This window comes from Microchirus variegatus, assembly GCF_963457635.1.
Source record: "Microchirus variegatus genome assembly, chromosome: 9".
NCBI classification, from domain to species: Eukaryota; Metazoa; Chordata; class Actinopteri; order Pleuronectiformes; family Soleidae; genus Microchirus; species Microchirus variegatus.
In genome coordinates, this window is record NC_139810.1 from 11,849,032 (window position 1) to 11,867,338 (window position 18,307).

Genomic DNA, 18,307 nt, shown 5'->3' on the forward strand with positions numbered 1-18,307 from the left:
TCATAAAATATTGCTTGAAATATGTTTGATGGCATAATTTACTTCTGGTATGACCGAGGTTCACAGATGTCACATGCCGTATTTTGGTCAAGCTGTCAATCACACAGGTGTCCACTCATGTGCCATGCTTTATTGTCTATTTCCCTCGAAATGGGATTATAATTTGCATAACATTAAGTCATTTGAGAACCCATTGCAGGACGGTACAGAGCAGCAGAATATGATGCGGGTTGGAAAATGTTTCCAAAAAGTGTGAAGTAGGTTTATCTTCCCATAGACTTCCATTAAAACTGTAAATATTTGTATGTTATTTCCTAGTCTTCACTGTTTTAAAGCGAAAGGCTATGTCCAGTTCCTCCCTCTGTGTGAGCCTATGGGCAGCACTTGTGGACTTGTGGACTGTAACCTCACCCATAACAACTCGCAGAGATCATTCACTGGTTAAACTGTTTTATCTGGTGAAATCACTGGGGCCATTTTCTTGACAGTATGTGTCAGGAGCAACAGGGACACAAACCGGTGTTACCGTAACTTCAGCTGTGACACTGTCACAGGGCACAGACCCCGCCCGCGGCTCTATCCACTGACAGTGTCTTGGATTTACTGACTGACTGACAGCACAGAGGAGAACAGCTCACACGTGTGACATCAACACACAGATGCATCTACATGTGCTTGACATCTGGGTGCATTTGATACATCTGTGCGGGTCTCAGTCTGTCTCTGATGCTTCTCATATTCACTCTGAAGATCAGTTAGCGACAGTATGTGACGCATGCAGCGCAGTGGTGATGGGGTCATCGTCTGCAGTTGTTGACTCACTGCTTTCTAGTTGTTGTTTTTTTTAAGATGAATGAATAAAGAAAGAGATGGCACTCAAAGAGCATAAACCCACCACAAAGGACACTTGGTTTTCCACAAGGTTTCCCAAGTCCTGAATCTGGATTATCATTAAAATTCTAAATAATAATAATAATAATCGATCCAAATCTGTTGTTTACTTTTTGATTTATACTGCTTTTAAATTGAGAATGTGTTTTTTTTATGCTGCTCTGTCACTTCTGTCATCATTTTGTCTCAACATACTTGAGCATTACCTCATAGCATCACTGTAAAAAGGGAATGATAGAGCAGGCAGACTGTAGGAATTACATGTCTACTAGGCACAACACAGCGAGCAGATGCCAAGTCTGTGTGAAGCCACATTTGTCTGCAGTGAAAACACGTCGACTGAACGCTCCACTGTGCCTCAATCTGAGCTGTTGACTCTATGGTAATGATGCAAGTCAGGCTAAACATAACAAACCATTAGCATCCTCAGCATGCCGGCAACAGCGATGGGAAGATGGCGATCTCACTTCTGTGGAAGGCAAAGGGAATGCAGATTAGATTACAAGAGAGAGGCGTCTGGTGTAAATAAATCAAAGGCCAACGATGCTCTAGCAATTGACTATTACAAACAACAGGACTCTGGTTGAATTCCTAAGACGATGGTTTTGGACATCAAGTGGACATCAGTCTTGGTGAGGCAGAACAATACAGTAGATATTTAAAAGCAAAGCTCCTTTTTTTGACCCATATTCTCACCCTAGTTGAGAAACAGCTATGACAGCATTTCGTCATTTATCTTTACAATCATGTGACCTCTTGATGCTTGCAACCCAGGAATATCATCCCGATAAAGGGAGGGAGGAAGGAAGGAAAGAAAGATGATCTCAGACAGCTGCAGGCATGTGAGAGCAAAAAAAAAAAAAAGATCAACCCTCTGGGATAGAAATGATTTCCCATCAGTCAGTTTTTTGGGAACTTTGAAAAAAAAAAAGATGAGGTACATATGTGAACCTCGAGAAGCGAGAAAAGAGGGGAAAGAGAGTTGGTCGAAAAATAGAAAGGAAATGGTTGAAAGAAATGGAATAGAAGTCTGGTTCTGCTCTGTCTTTATCAGAGGAAACAAGGGGAAGTGTATGGCATGGACCCAAGTCCAGGGTTCATACTGTTGCTGAGGCATGTCCATCTCTTTCTGTGCTCTATTACTTCTTCCTTCCCTTCCTGCCTTTCACTCCCTCTTGATTTGTGCTTTTCTACCCACCCCCTCCCTCCATCATATCTGTCTCCATCGTCCCTGCATCACTTCACTTGCCTTCCATTAGTTTGCTTGCTCTCTACTTTGTCCTCCTTTCTTCCTCTCAAATGACTCTCAAAACATTCCCGAAAATTGAGAACATGTTTATGTAAATCATACAAAAGCATCCGCAGATATGTGTGTGTGTGCGCGTGTGCATAATTAGCATAATTCTACATTTTAGGCTGAGGTGGAAAGGTTGCTGGATGTGACAAATTGCAACGGCGTAGACTCGATGTGAAGAACGCGGCTTAAACGTCAGTCAGTCAAGCTCATTTAATCACCGAAGAGACTCAGAACAGCTGCAAATGAAATCATCAGCGCTCTGCGTTCAGAAATGCCGAGACTAATGTACCTCAAAGTAACACATGAAACAACCATAACTGTCTTTCATATTTTCCACGTTCAAGGATCAAATACAGTCTGACTAGAGAATTAAAGTCGCCAGCTGTTCTCATATTGATGGTGGACCTGCTGTACACTCACTCAGTTCATATTCTAAAAAGTCTTCATAAACTTGGACTACATTTGTGTGCAGATTAAGTTTGTGTGTTGTTGTTTGTGTGTGATTGGGATGGGGATGGGGTTAGTGTCTGAAGTAATTCAGACACTGTTGATTATCTCTCTTACACTTGTCAGAAACAGGTGAAACTCCTGATGCGTACACAGCTATCACCGGGTTTTAATGACATGCCTATTATACAAGTCCCACACACATATACACACATGCATTCATATGTCACATAACAGATGTGACATATCAGCATATCGCAGCGTCTATATGCGACACTTTAATGATGGTATGCTAATCTGACCTATAATTTACTTTCTGTCATTTCTCTGTCGTCTGCAGTGCTCTGCTCGTGTCTCCCCCTCCCCCCAACCCCCCCATCGTGTTTACTCCAGTTCCATTTGATTTACTCACAGTATTGGCTTGTCTCTTATTAGAAACTACACTGCCAAAGCTGTATACAAAGCGATCGATATTTAAAACATTAGCAAACAGCTGTTCACTCATTCAAAACATGCTGAGAGGCTAAATTGCTTTGGTTGTCGTCATGTTCTGAAATAATCAAAGGAGGACTGCGCGGAGGAGAAAAACACCCGTCACAGAAGACCAGCTTCGATTCGATTAGTTGTTTTCTTTTTTAAAAGTCCTAAAAAGTGAGTCCGGGAAAGTTAATTTTCCTAACAATGACCATTAATTTCACACCATTTCTCACTAAATCTGTGGCAGTCTGGCTTCGCTCCAGCACCATAAAATGTCTACTAAGTGGTGGGGAGATGGAAAACCTCCCCCTTATTTAGGAATTAATGTTAGTTTAATGAGAGAGGGGATTTTTAAAGGTGTTGGTGTTTGAGTTAATGGCTTTCTCTCCTTCTACCCCCCCTCCCACCCTACTCTCACACCCCAGCCATTGCAGATTGACGATAACTTCTGCGGCCAGGACTTCAACCAGCCTTTAGGGGGCACCACCCCCATCGAGGGCATCCCTCTTTACGTGGACAAGGATGACGGAATGACGTCTGTGGCGGCCTATAATTACCGTGGACACACTGTGGCGTTCACTGGTACTCGCAGCGGACGGATGAAGAAGGTAGGCATCCTATAGTACGCACGTGTGTGTTTCTGTGTGTGTGTTTTTCACTGGTTGTTCTGTGATTAAATGCTTTGAAACATAGTAAATAAGACATAGGTTTAAAGGAAAACGTGAGGCGGCAGCAGCGGAGATGGTGTTTGTGTGTGCGTGGGTGTGTTTGTTTCTTCTTTGAATGATATGAGGAGTGGAGTTCACGCTGCTAGACAGTCTGGAGCTGTGTGCATTTTATCTTGCTGAGTGTCGCTTGGTGGTCCACTCACTGGGTTGTCAAGAGCCTTGAAGGGTTTTCTGAGTAGTTTTAAGGTGGGGGAAGATGATCTCTTAGGTTTCTCCTGAGTACCTCAAAAATTCTAAGTTGTTCGTGTGTGGAACCCCTGCCGAGTAGACCACCTGGTGTGTGTGCCAATCAGCTGCTTCTTCACTTGGGATCCAGCTGAGCTGCTGTGTTTTCGTCGTATTTCCTTATTTCCACATTTTCTCTGCAGGACACGTGCATGTGTCCATATTGCTGACTTCAAAGACTGAGTAGATAATCACCTGAGGATAAGAACTGCAATAGATTCTATTGATTTGAAGACACTACTCAACCAAATACAAACACATTAGTCTATTTTTTCAATATTTCAATGCATAAATGTACCTTGTTATATGTTGAAAATTTGAGAATGTTCTCCAGGGTTTCTTAAGAGTACTCTCTCAAGTCCACTATCATTCATTTGCGATGACTTTGTGTTTCCACTTTTCTCCCCATCACATTCTATTTAAACTGCTCCTGAAATATTCAGCTTCTACAGCGTTTAAGCATCAGCTCAGTGTCTTTCTGTACTAGAATGCACACACACACACACACACACACACACACACACACACACACACACACACACACACACACACACACACACGTCTCCTTACATAGCTTCCTGTCTCTTGTGTTTTGCTAAGTCGACTGAAACCTAGCCTACGAGTCCTTGCACCTGACCCCTGGACTATATCTGTGTGTGTGTGTGTGTGTGTGTGTGTGTGCAGACAGATGATTTGTGTGTTTGTGGAGTATGTGGGGTCAGCAGATCCTGGATGATATCCCACTGATCGGAATTCCGTTTCCGCTCAGCCGGCGAGTCTTCCTGTGCTCCAGGATGGAAGGAGGAAGGTGAATATGGAGGTGGAGGATGCTGGTGTCCCGACACAGATCAATGCAGCTGCTGCAGTAACACACAGTCTTCTGTACAGGCAGGGAAATGGCGAGACGGGACTACAATTACGATAAATCAGCAGAGTCTCCAGCTATAGGCAGTTTATGGGGCTACTACATTTGTTGGTGCCGGTGAAGTCTCTCCCCTCTGTCACGGGAGGTGATAGCTTTCAAATTACATGCATTTAAGAGCTACTGTTTACCTGGATTTGACTGCCGAACTGTGCAGGGTGTACCCCGCCTATCGCCCTATGTCAGCTGAGTTAGGCACAGCACCCCCTGCGACCCTCCAGTGGAGGATAAAGCGGTAGATGATGGATGGATGTTAACTTGGATTTGTACAAAACAAAATTGAAGAAGAGAAGGAAAAGAGGGGGATACAGTTTGAATCAGGAAAAGACAAACTAGGCCGAGGCATATGGAGAGAGAGATGGTCACGGGCCACATGGTTTTATTGCTATTCATTGGGAGTTAAACTATGCTCCTTGGTCTAATGAAATGTAAAGTTGCAGAGTATTGATGTATACACACGTACGCGCACACACACACTCATTAGAATTTGTAGAATGAGACTGTTGCTAAATGTGTGTTTGCCTGCGTGGACATGTCTCGGCTGCACGACTCCCTGTATCGATTGATCTATGAATATATAATCACTAGTGTAAATCTTAATCCTAGGCAGTCCATTCGATAAGTGTTGGCAGCTTTGTATTTGTCTGTTTGTGTGTGTGCGCGCGCGTGTGTGTGTGTGCGTGTGTGCGCGTGTGTTTTTGAGGAAGAGAAGGAGAGAGAGACAGATCGAGCTTTGATTTACTCTGTATAGCGGATGGTGCTTTACATCAGACCAATCGAAGACATTGACTGACCAAGGGTCATTTATGCACGGCATTAGATATTCAGAATAAGACAGAGCCTTCTGATCACACCCCGTGTTAATTTCCTTCATTTTTGTGCACTTCCTCTTTAAGCTTACAGATATTGATGAAACATACAACATGGAGCGGTACCACCAGAAATTGAAATTGAGTGAGATGGCTGTTGAACACGGAGACAAAGACATTTCCTCTTCTGTAAACCAATATTTACCATTTTTACGTTTAAGTTTTAGAGAAGATTGTTTTCAATCAGATTAATGACTTCACAAAGTTCCAGTCTGCTTTCTTGGCCAATCTCTGTACTGAGATGGCAGTAGTCAAGGTTGTAAATGTAATGTCTGCATAAATAAAACTGTATTAGTTTTTCCTTGATTTGAGTGCAGCCTTTGACACATTGGATCACTCTATTCTTTTAGACTGTACAACCACATACAGTCGTCTTGTCCAGTACTATTTTAAGTCATTTGAATTTGATCTCACCAACAGATAATTCTTTATAAGAATCAATGAATCCTCATCCAGAAGTTGTTAATTTAACTGCGGTGTTCCCCAAGGCTCAATTTTAGGCCCCACATGAATTGAATGTTTTTAAATTTCATCAGAAGCCATAGCATACATTTCCATCACTGTCTCCTGATGACACAGGGCCAATGGATGTCCTGTTTAGAGCTCAACCAGGACAAAACAGTAGTTTAAGTTATTGGTCATGGAGGTCAGTGAGAGAGAGAGAAACTTGCTTTTGAACTGAAATCACTGGCACTAACCCTGTCCATCCAGATTAAAACAACAAAACAAAAAAAAAAAAAAAAAACCTAAAAATTATTTTAGGGTTAACTCTCACTTCTAAGACCACATTTTTTCACTTTGCTTAAAAACGCAAGCCAATTTAAAGGACACATGAAACCGTGTGGGCTGGACCGTTATATCGTTTGAAATAGATGCATCTCTTTTATGTAAAGGCAGCATAAATGAGCCTTAAGAAACATTTTCATGACTTACATTAAGTTAATGACCATCTTTCTTTATAGGTTTTCTCTGAGCACTATGTAAAGACTAAAATTAGTGTGCTTTATTTGTTGTCTTTGTAGGCTGCCGTTTGTGGCCATGTCACATCAGCATTCTGTTGGTAAAGTCTGTTTATGGTCGTTATTGGTTTAATGTGGCACAGTGGAGGACATCTGATTAAGAACCCCTTGTTAAAATGAAGGCTCATTTCTGTGCTTTAATGGCACAGTATGGCCTTTGTTAGGCTACAGTTGTTATTAGAAAGAAGACTGCAGACAATGATAAAATACTAGCTCTGCATATACGTGCTCATCTGGATGTCAGACTTTAGATATATAATCATTATGATGTAGAATGTACAACACACAATGTAGGCTGTGCATGACAAATATGAGTAGAGCTACCACAATTAATCAATGAAATGATAAGCGTGGTTTTACAGCTATTTTATTATCATAATTAATTATTTTGCTCAATTTAGTAATGTGAACGTCATCATCATAAATCAAGAAATGAATCACCGCATAATAAAGATGCATAATGAAAACAGTAGTTGCAACTAGGGATGGCTTCAAATCACTTTTTCGCAACAAATTCCCTCGTCAGAATTGTTCTAATTCCATTTGCTGTAGTTTGTTTCAGATGTTTCAACCACAGCGAAGAAGTGTCTGAACATCAGAAGTAGTCAAAAACTGTGGTTAAACTAACAAAAATGTGTGCAGTGTAGATGAGGTGTAGGTGGCAAATTTGTTTGCAATAAGCGCTGCATTGTGCTCAGTTCCCTAGAGAAATACCTGGAAATCCTTTAATTCACCTCATGTTGTCGCCTCTTTTGTCTACCTGGCAGAACAAGGCACTAGCGCCACATCGGGGGAGATGAAAAGAACCCCTCAACAGCCTGATGTATTTCCAGGTTTCAGAAAAAAAAATAAGACAGACGAGAGAGATTTACTGAGAAGTGTGAAGGTGTGTGTGTGTGTGTGTGTGTGTGTTTGTGTGTGTGTGTGTGTGTGTGTGTGCGTGTGCGAGTGTTTGCGCGTGTGTGCGTGTGTGCGTGTGTGTGTGTGTGTGTGTGTGTGTGTGTGTGTGTGTGTGTGTGTGTGTGTGTGTGTGTGTGTGTGTGTGTGTGTGTGTGTGTGCGTGTGTGTGTGTGTGTAGGTGGGAGGAGGGATGGTTTCATGTCATTTCATCATTTCCCTGCTAGCAGCAAATCCAATTACTTTACCCATCTTTTCTATCTTGGAAGATAGCCTGAGTGACAGGATTGGAGTACAGCACTACTGAGGTAATTGTGCCAACAGGTTGACTGACACATTGCTGGCACTTCACTACCTTGAGACAAGGAGGCTGGTTAGGCTTGGGGGTCTTCTCAGAGCTGCTGAGGGGGGACCAGGAGTTCACCTGCTCCTTCGATCGTACGTCCCTTCCACTCAAATTCACTCTCTGGCAGATGTGCAGCTTTTGTGTCACAGCGTATCCATTTTTGTGACTTACAGAGTATCCATCCATCATCCATACCGAAAAAAAGCATATAATCTGTATTACAGTTTTTATACACGATCTGTTGTTTTGAGTCATCCAGTGTTGGAAGGTATCACATGTGCTATACAAGTAGAACATATTTAGCTGCTTTACAAATCTATTATACAGTATTTAAGAGGGAAATTACTTTTTACTTTTGACCTGTTTTTCTGGAATGAAAATCTATTCGGTTTGTAATCTTTAAAATATTATTCATTTGGGGCCCCTTTTCCATTTTACTTTTCTATTTAGTCTTTACCATGTCCACCAAATGTTAAATCACAGTTGGACACCTTATGGAGGTTAAATTATCTACAATTTACAAAAAAAAAAGTACACAGTTAACTGCAGTTACAGAGCTGAGTTCCTCTTCCACCACTGAGCTGCTCCCAGAAGAGTCATTATCCTTTCTATAGCTCTCTGATTATTTTATTAGAATAACTGATAGAGTCCTTAACATATAAAACTATCCAGAGAGGAAGTAGCGATTAGAGACAAGTGAGGCTAAAAAGAATTTTCAAAGCCTGCAAATCAGATTTAGACTTGGATTGAACTAATATCCAGAGGGGTCCTGCCCTCGGGTTGGGAACCACTTGTGCAAGCAGTGTACCAAGCAGCACACCAGCTCTTCAAATCCAAATATCTAGGGAATGAAAGAGCATCAGATCTCTTCCTGGAGTTTCAGATGGCTGTGCATGTATCGGCTCTTGAAAGCTTAGCAGTAAAACTAGCTGTCAGAATGATTAAGCTTAATCAGGAAACATGGGATGAGAGGTAATTTAGCATGTGAATGCTAATTAGCACTAGCATTTAGACTGGCAGATGATGATTGAAGGAGCGCATCGGCTGCTCAGTCTGGTTAAATGGCAAAAACACCGAGTTGGTAGAGATGATTGATAATCTGTGGTTTGGCCACTGTCTGTTTCCCTCTCTCTATGTGTGAGTGTAGTGTTTCTTCTCTCCAGTGTAAACTCATAATGAGCACAACACCTGAACACACTAATTCCATCTTTATCCCATTAACTTGAAGTTGGTGAAATACTGTCCTATTAGTTTCTGCACAACACACAACAGGCTTTTAACTCCTACAGCATCTGATCACACAAACATACACTTAAATTGCCTGTCTGCATTCTCTCACATTCAGTTTTGTGCTAACATGCTCAAGGCTTGATGAGACAGCATAAAAGTATAACTTTTTCACGTTTAATACCAAGATCACAACCTTAAATCTATCTACTAATACTGATGTTGGTCTGATGTTTTTTTTTTTTTTACTTTTTTAACAACCCAAGCTGTTAAAAACACACTCCATAAAACATTTATGCACTTGTCAACCCAGTCATTTGAAAACATAATACTCCAACTAAAAGCCCAGAACATGACATAGTTAAGCAATTGAAAAAGAAAGGAAAGGATCTTTATTGCCTTTATGAAATCAAAATTGGAATCAAAAAAGGAATCACGAGGTCAGATGGAGGGTTGATCAGAGCCACTGCGAATGTGCACACCGCCACAAACTGCCTGAATGTGTCTGAGGGAGCTTTCACACCCACATCATTTGGTGCACACCAGATGTGTTTGGTCCCTTGGTTCGGTTCGCTTACGTTGGTGTGAATGTAATCTTGGTACTTTGGTGCGCACCAAATGAACTGGTCCGAGACCTGCCTGAAGGGGTGGTCTCGGACCGCTTTATCTGCCCTACTTTAGTACGGTTCCTCTGGTGTGAAAGCAACCAAACCAGATGGCAAAGGTGGCAGAGCATTAGTCTGATTCTGGTGCCGATGGTCTTCATGGTCTATTTTGATTTGTTTAGAACTATGCATATGTGAAAGCAAACCGTACCCACGTCTGTTTGCTACATGGTGGGACGGAAACCAGAGAGCCTGGAGGAAATGCAGGCTTCAGACCAGTGCTTAGAGCATGATCTGGATGTGTGATAGGATCACAGGACAGATGTTAATAGGGTTTTAAAACGAGTGCTCCCACCTGGAAAAGTGACTGCAATGTGAGAACAGCCCTCACTCACGTTGTGGTCTCCTGACATATTGTCTGTGCATGGTGAAGCATTTATGTGATATCTAGTTTGCACACTTGTTACTATGTGAAAATGCAGTACATATATAAAGTGATATATTAATGTGTCAGAGGAACAATGTTTTTGCTCCACTAGTGTGTGTGTGTGTGTGTGTGTGTGTGTGTGTGTGTGAGAGAGAGCCTGTGTGCATCTGCTGCAAGAACCTATTGAGGGAGGACTGGTGTGTAAATCATGCATGAGAAAATACTGTGTGTTTGACTGAATTATCATCCTGTTCTCTCCCCTCGTACCCCCTCTGCACTCCCTCTCATCTGGTCTTATGTTTTTTGTTTCCATGATCCCCTCCTCACCCCCTCTCTCTCAGCACTGCCTTTCTCTTATATGTCACCTTCAGCTCTCTCTCTCCCAACTGAGCTGGGCTAGATGCCCACAAATCTGCCTCCCTTGAGAATGTCCTATACATCATCTCTCTGTGTGTGTGTGTGTGTGTGTATGTGTGTGTGGTGAACTGTCCTTCTCTCCTCAACTGTTCATTCACTCTCTCCTCTCCCTCATTCTCCTCACCTCCTCTCGCTATTAGTACGTTAGTTTGTCAGCCAGTAAAAAGGTGCTGTCTCTGTCAAATCATTTAGAGATAAACGTACACAGAGGAACAGAGAAAGAGAGAGAGACTGACAGATGCAAAACTTAGTTTAATAAACCCACGTTAAAAAAACAGATTTCTTTCTTTTTTCTTTTTTTTTTAAATAAACGCCATTTACATAACAGAGCAATGCTTAACAGAGTTAGAACAGTGGCTGTGGATCAGAGAATGAATCCTCCACGAAGTCTTAATCCTAACCCTTAACAGCTATTCACAGCTTAATCCTGACTTTAACTATAGCCTCAGAAATTAGGTTGTCTTATTAGGACCAGGCTTTGGTATCAGTGTGGTCCTTACAAGGGTGAGTGCTCTTGAAAAACTTCACGATATCTGTCTCACCTGCAGAGGCAAATATTGATATGCTCTTCGTTGTTAATTGATTTTTTTTGTATTGCACAAGGATGGACAACGATATATATCACCAAATTGACATTTTGACCCACCCCTGTCCTCCACACACGTGTGTCAAGGATGTTCTTCTTCATTTGCATAATAAGCACAATTATACATGACACAAACATACTTATGGGTAGAATGATATATTCAAACCCTCCTAAATGTTACACACTGGACATTTAAGAAGTGCAACGGAATGTTCTTATTTTTTTTGTAGCACTGCAGCCCGTCATACACCCCCTCTGCCACACAATGGCACACCGTTGCTTACTGCTGTGTGCTTTCATAACACTGTAAGTGACATGAGAGTTTTAATGGAACTCGATGGGCATTTTTGACAGACAAGTGCAAACAAGGAATAGATAATGGAAAGGGCTTTACACGGCATACCCAACATAGCACATTAAAAATGCTTGAATGTTACCTAACCCTGATAGAGCATAGTTTTAAATAGATTGTAAGTAACTGTGATATTTGCAGAGCATATAATGCATGATGTCATCTGGTCAAAGGGGGAAATGCAAATGTCAAAATTACCCCATGAAAAAAGTAAAAAGAGGCATCATTAAACTGTCTTCCACAGTTAAAATGTCCTCTCTATATATACTCATCTGTATTTGAATTCCCTGTTGTGTACTATAAAATGAGACAAATGGACAGTCGGATGAGGGGGAAAAAGAACAGGAGCCTTTTTTTCAAAGTCAGCAGAGTGTCAGGTGAGGATGGAGTGATACAGAAATAGTTTGTCTTTAGTGCTGGCACAGTGATCTGAATTACAACAGCAGGATCTCGGGCCCCCTCTGGGATGAAGGCTGATATGATACTGTTCCGCATCACTTATTAGAGGCCGCTGCTGCTAATGTGCCATTGTGGTTGTGGGTTCAATTCCCAGGTGGGCTATCATTTCATATGTATTACCCCCTGTGTCCTTGAGCAGGGCACCATCCCAGCAGTCCCTCTGGACGAATATGGCTTAGTTGTTAATGGATGGATGACGTGCAATGAGAGCTAGATGGATATATTAGCGAGCTAATGAATCTTTGATAAGTGGGAAGGCTTTGTGTGTGTGTCAAGAGACAAACTAAAGATCACAGCCAAACCGATCAACTGTGAGATGACACTAATTCACATCAGAACGTCACTGACATTGGAACTGCTCTAATGGAACTGGTGTACTCCTACAGATTCACTGTTTTTTTTCCACAAATCTTTTCCTTTTCTCTTTACATACTATAACATCATTATATTGTTGTCATGGAGAGCAGAGGCAGTCTTAAATTCAGCCATGATGCTAGGTTTAAGTTTACATTTAGACGGAGGTGTTCCATGCTCATGTCAACCTTTTTATGTACGACATTTACATTCAGAGATATGTTTATGTTGCCCAGTACAGTACAGTCGAGTGTTACAGCTGACACCACTATTGGAAATCGTTTAAAATAAGACACACATCATGATTAAACAGATGTTTGGTAGCTTAAAGCTGCATTAATAGATAAACAGACATTTCTATTGATGACTTCCAAACTCTCAACAGTTTATACATGTTTCAGACAGCAACATCATTATTAATTTTAGATTTAGTCCAATATAAACTCAGCACTTAGCCTCGTTTTGGCCTCTAGCAACTTCTAATGGCAATATCTGACTCCTCGCTTATTGAAACCATCCACAGTTTGGTCTCTTTGTTGTTTGTGGTTGCACTGGAAGTTTTTCTCTGAAAAAAAATATGCCTGCTGCAACTGGAAATGAGGTCAGTGAGGGTAGTAAGATCAGCACAATAACACCAAAATACTGGAACTGGTCTGGATTTGGTTTTATGATATGTTCAGGCTGCAAACAAGCGCATATAGGTGCAATTTGGCCTCACATTTGCGTTGACCAACAAACCACTTACATAATAGGGCAATTACTGTGATTGCTGACAGTCGTCAGAAGATCATATTTTATATTTCTGACCTTTTCCATGATGCTTCCATCTGCTACACTGTCTATCAAGAGGGGCCTCTCTTTTAGTGATGTAATCCACATGTGGATGCAGTATGAATACAACGAAGCTCCAGTGTTAACCCTGCGACTGCACTAATCCACGAAGGCCCCTAACCCATGAAGACATCACCAACTCCAGCAATGATTCAGAACGCCGCCCTGTTAGGATGTGCACTGCCACGAGTGCAGACAAAGAACAGACACACACACATATGCAGATACTCAGCGACAGCCAGTGAGGCAGTCAAACAGCTGTTGTGCTGATGACCGGTGTCAGGTGCCAGTGTCCTGATTCAAGCTGGCTAACCTCCTCACATCACAACATGTGTCTGCACAGATACAGGAGGTGATGGGTGGACATGTGTCTCAATATCTGGCATGCATCTGGAGAACAAATGGCACTCTGGGGGTGACTGTGTGTCTGGTGACTGTGGTGTTTCTGTGTGTGTGTGTGTGTGCAGTAGTTTCTGTGTGTATGCTATGAGATGTTGTTTATTTATTGTATTATTTATGGTGCATGTGTACAGTATCTGTGTGTGTACATGTGACAACCTTCAGTTTTGACTGGATGTGAGTTAATATTTGATTAAAAGTTGTCAGTGTGGTTGTGCCTGTTACATTTCACACAATGTCTGTGTGTGTGTGTGTGTGTGTGTGTGTGTGTGTGTGTGTGTGTGTGTGTGTGTGTGTGTGTGTGTGTGTGTGTGTGTGTGTGTGTGTTTACATGTGCATCTGATTAGAGGACATAGACAGGAAGGGCTACAGACTGTGTGTGTGTGTGGGGGGGGGGGCTGCAGAGGGTATTTTTTCCATTTGTTTGTATGCACATGTGCAAATGTGTGTATGGGTCTCTGAGAGATCCTTATCCTAAGATTATAGGTAATCTCACACACACTGTGTGTGAGTGCGTGTGTATTATGAGTGTTCATCTTCATCCATGTGTGTTGTGAGTATAGGAGGAGTGTGTGCACATTACAGCAGCTGGGCTTTCTTCGTGTAGAATGGAAGCTGCCCACCTGATGCCAGGGCAGCTGCCATAGCTCACGACACACACACACACACACACACACACACACACACACACACACACACACAGATGCCAGTAGATATATTTTTGTTTGTGTGCGTTTCACACGTTCACTGCAGTGGAGAAGAGAAAGGGGCAGCTGCAGTATAAAGCCTTCATCAAGTGTTCCTGGTCTGCCCCATCTGTCTGTCCATTAATACACTAACACCCATACACTAATGCAAACACATGGTCCTTCTGTTGTCTGAGCAGACACACATGGCACACTTCACACTTCACACTAGGGTCTGTACGGACAATGACGTGTGTGCAACAGTGTGCGACCGATGTCTTACGCGGGGAAAAAAGTGTGTGTCTGACACGGTGTGAAACATCAATAGCCATTTTAGTTTGAATACAAAGATTAAATGTAACCACTAGTAGCAGAAATGTTATTATTCTAAACCTCAGGTGAACCTCAGATCTTGAACAGATTGGTGCCAATTTGAAGGAGACATATTGTGCCTGGGAATACACATAAATAATCCAAGAATTTGACATTTCCAAGACAGTATTAGGAATCACTCTGCTTCTCTCCATAATTTCCAAGTAAATTGCAAACCATCTGACTGTGAAAGCCATATCATATGATTCATATCATTTTTGTACCTGTCATCCAGTGAAAACCTTGTGCCTCACGTGGAAGCAGCGAGTTCTGAAAGATGTGGGTAAAATAGACAACTGGGATTTTCCTGACATATGATGTTATTGTAATTTGATGTGCAATATACTTTCTAAATCAAGCTTTAGTTAAATGCTCGATGTGCGACTCTGCTCTATAATATGCTAATGCAGGGATGAGAAGATATGAATTGAAATATATCAAAATGCTGTGACGGTAACACTTATATTACAGTACAGTGACACTGTAACAGTATGTAATACATTTGTAATAAGGAGATACTAGTATATTAATACCATGGAAATCAGTCTAATAGCTTCACATGAAAAGGTTTTGGAATTAAAATTGCTATATTACTTAGTGATTTAGTGAAGAATAAGATATTAATTATAAATCAAAACTGGGATTTGTATCTGAATATATGAAAGCAGATGCACATGCAATAAGGTTAGCAACACATTATCACTTAATTGGCAATTATAGAGAAATTACCTCAGGTCATCTGTTGCTATCTGTTGCCATCCGTCAGGACAACAAGGCTCCATCCGTGCACGTGTGTGTGTGTGTGTGGTGGTGGTGATGGGGGGGGGGGTCAATGTGATGTAATGAAATGGAAAAAATAAGGAGGTTGAGAGTCAGAGAGTCAGAGCATTGTCCTTGATGATGCCTGACATTGATTGGCCGCTCTCCAGAAGCTTCCTGATTTCTGATTTGGACTCTTGTGAACATTGTGATTGCAGCAAGAACATCTAATGTCTCGAGTGGTCTCTGCAATCAAGGATGATGACCCTTCACTCCACATACCCTCTGTCTCTCTCTCACCCACACATAATTTCATTCTGAGTGAGTGAGTGCTGTCACCATGTGTTTGCCAAAAGATGAAGAGAAATTAAAAGAAGGAACATTTCCTCATTGGTTATTCTAAATGTAAAAAAAAAAAAAAAAAAAAAAAAATGAATGATGTCATCAGGGCAGCATTGATATAACAACTCAGCTGCTTACACAAACTGTAATACCTTTTCTCAATGGAAGAGCTGTTTGTTTGAAGCCAAATCACCTGGAAACTGAGGACTAATGAGTGAGTGGGTGTCCTGATGATGCTTCTGCCACTTTTGCTGCATGCTCCCTGTGCTTTCCTCTACTCTTAAAACAAACACAGCGTTCCACTAGGTAAAACCACACACACAGTGATGTGTTTTGTATGTAAAAAAGGGCAACATTTATAGACTCAATGGGGTAAAATGCAGAGTAAAATACTGTATATACAGTTTGAGAGTGAAAGAGTGGAGGACAAGGACCCAACCTAACTTGTTCAGCCATCTGGTGTGTGTGAGTGTGTGTGTGCGCACTTGCATGCATGTGCAAGTGTAAGCATTTGTGTGTGCACACACCTGTTCTTTTGTATCTGCAGACACTGGAGAGAGTGACTTAGATTACTGAGACTGATATCAAAGTCACACTCTAGGACATGCTCCAAGTGCTCGCTCTGCAATCACTCACACAAATGCTTGCACACACTCTCTCTCTGTCTCTCCTTGTATCCTAAACTTGAACCAAAAGTCCTCAAATTTACCTTTAACTAAGCCTATGTCGAAGCCTAAGAACCAAATCAACCCACACATTTGTCCTCCTAAGTGCAAACTATAGAAAGGCATTCTCTCACTCTCTCTCTCTGTGTGTGTGGGTGTACTGAGGTCTCTTCTCTAATTGAAATGTACAGTGTCTTGGCAGACTGCCTGACGCTCCAGAGTCATATGGAGGGACAATAGAAGAAGAGAATGACAGACAGAGGAGGGAAATAAAAGGGGATGAATCTGGAGTAGAAACCAATGATGGTAGATAAATGGAGATAGGATAATGGATAACAGTGGAGAGGAATGAAAATGAGCTGATGATGGACAGAATTAGACGGGTAACAACAGATGAAATGCAGTTAGTCTTTCCCCACTGAATTGTAATGCAGCAATTACATTTCACATATTACTTTATATGTTTAGAGTCATGTTTCTAAAAGGCTCTGATACAATGTGGTGAATACATTTCTTTTAGCCTGTTTATTATAGCAAGGAATTAAAGAGGCCTCTTCTTCTTAGACAATATCCAGGAAACAGTGCCACCAATATATATATATATATATATTTTTTTTTTTATCAGTTCCTGTTTGTGTAGTATTCCCATGGATACCCAAACAAATATCACAGGATTCCGTTGATACTGAAGAAAACCTAAAAATGCAATGATTCTCAAGCAAGATCTGGAGTTATAGGGGATCTGTTTCTTTGCAGTGGATTAATGGATTTCAGGGACTGTTTTAAAGTAATTTATTTGCCTCCAGACGCTGTATGCGGCCTCCTGGAGCCACAACTTGCTGACCATGTGGGAAAGCAGGCCAAATCAAACTATAATACTAATTCCCCTCACAGTATCTTTGCCTCATATCATTACCTCTTCACCTCCCCCTTTAACTCCCATGATCCCTCTGAACTTCTCCAACTTTCACTCACGTTACAGGTAATGTGGTAGGCAAAGTGAGCAGGCAAGAGGGGGCTGCAATGGCTCAGTATGTTAGTCCATAGCAGTATCAATGTTGTGAGAACCCCCTTTCAGTCTGTTATTGACTATGCACTTGAAAGTACAAAGACAACAAGGTTGGAAGCCTCATAGTGAGGCACCAAGTGAATATTATCCTGCCAAGTAATGTGTTCCCTTTTGTTTGTCTTCTGTTTTCCCCGCCTCTCTGCTTTTTATGTTATATGTAAGTATTGTAAACACACACTTGCATCACTCGCATAATGGGGAAGGAGCAAAAATGAGCAGCTGTAGTTTAGCTGATGAGCCACAGAGCAGTGAGGTTTTATCCGTCAGATTATAGCAGATTACAATGCACTGGGGATGGTTGAGTGGAAGATTATAGCAGGAAGATTATGGTTGGAATAATGGATGGATGGTGCAGAGTGATTGAAGTTAAAGGATTGAGATAAAGGGATGGAATGTGCACTCGTTGTTGCTGATATGAATTTGTTCTCCGATTGAAACACTGGTTTATCTTTTATAATGCATAATAATAAAGATAGTACAAAAAAAGATACTAAGCAGTGCAGCTTGGTTTAACCAGTACTGCTCTACTTCGTCACTTCATTACATTGTCATGGTTCCCACCTACAGATTACAGATTATCACCCTTCAATGGCATGATGTTTGTGCTTTGTTGTAGTGACTGATCAGGCAGAGAAATCT

At 41.5% G+C, this 18,307-nt stretch overlaps 1 protein-coding gene across 1 annotated transcript in view; it reads left to right on the forward strand.

Annotated features, from left to right (window-relative positions):
• LOC310932382 (plexin-A1-like) overlaps positions 1 to 18,307 on the forward strand; it is a gene marked incomplete at both ends in the record, with an annotated part of 220,644 nt that overhangs the window by 16,047 nt on the left and 186,290 nt on the right. The window contains one exon of the mRNA XM_083895692.1: positions 3,538 to 3,720. Within this exon, the coding sequence (XP_083751818.1) occupies positions 3,538 to 3,720 (183 nt within the window). The remainder of the gene's footprint in view (positions 1 to 3,537; positions 3,721 to 18,307) is intronic.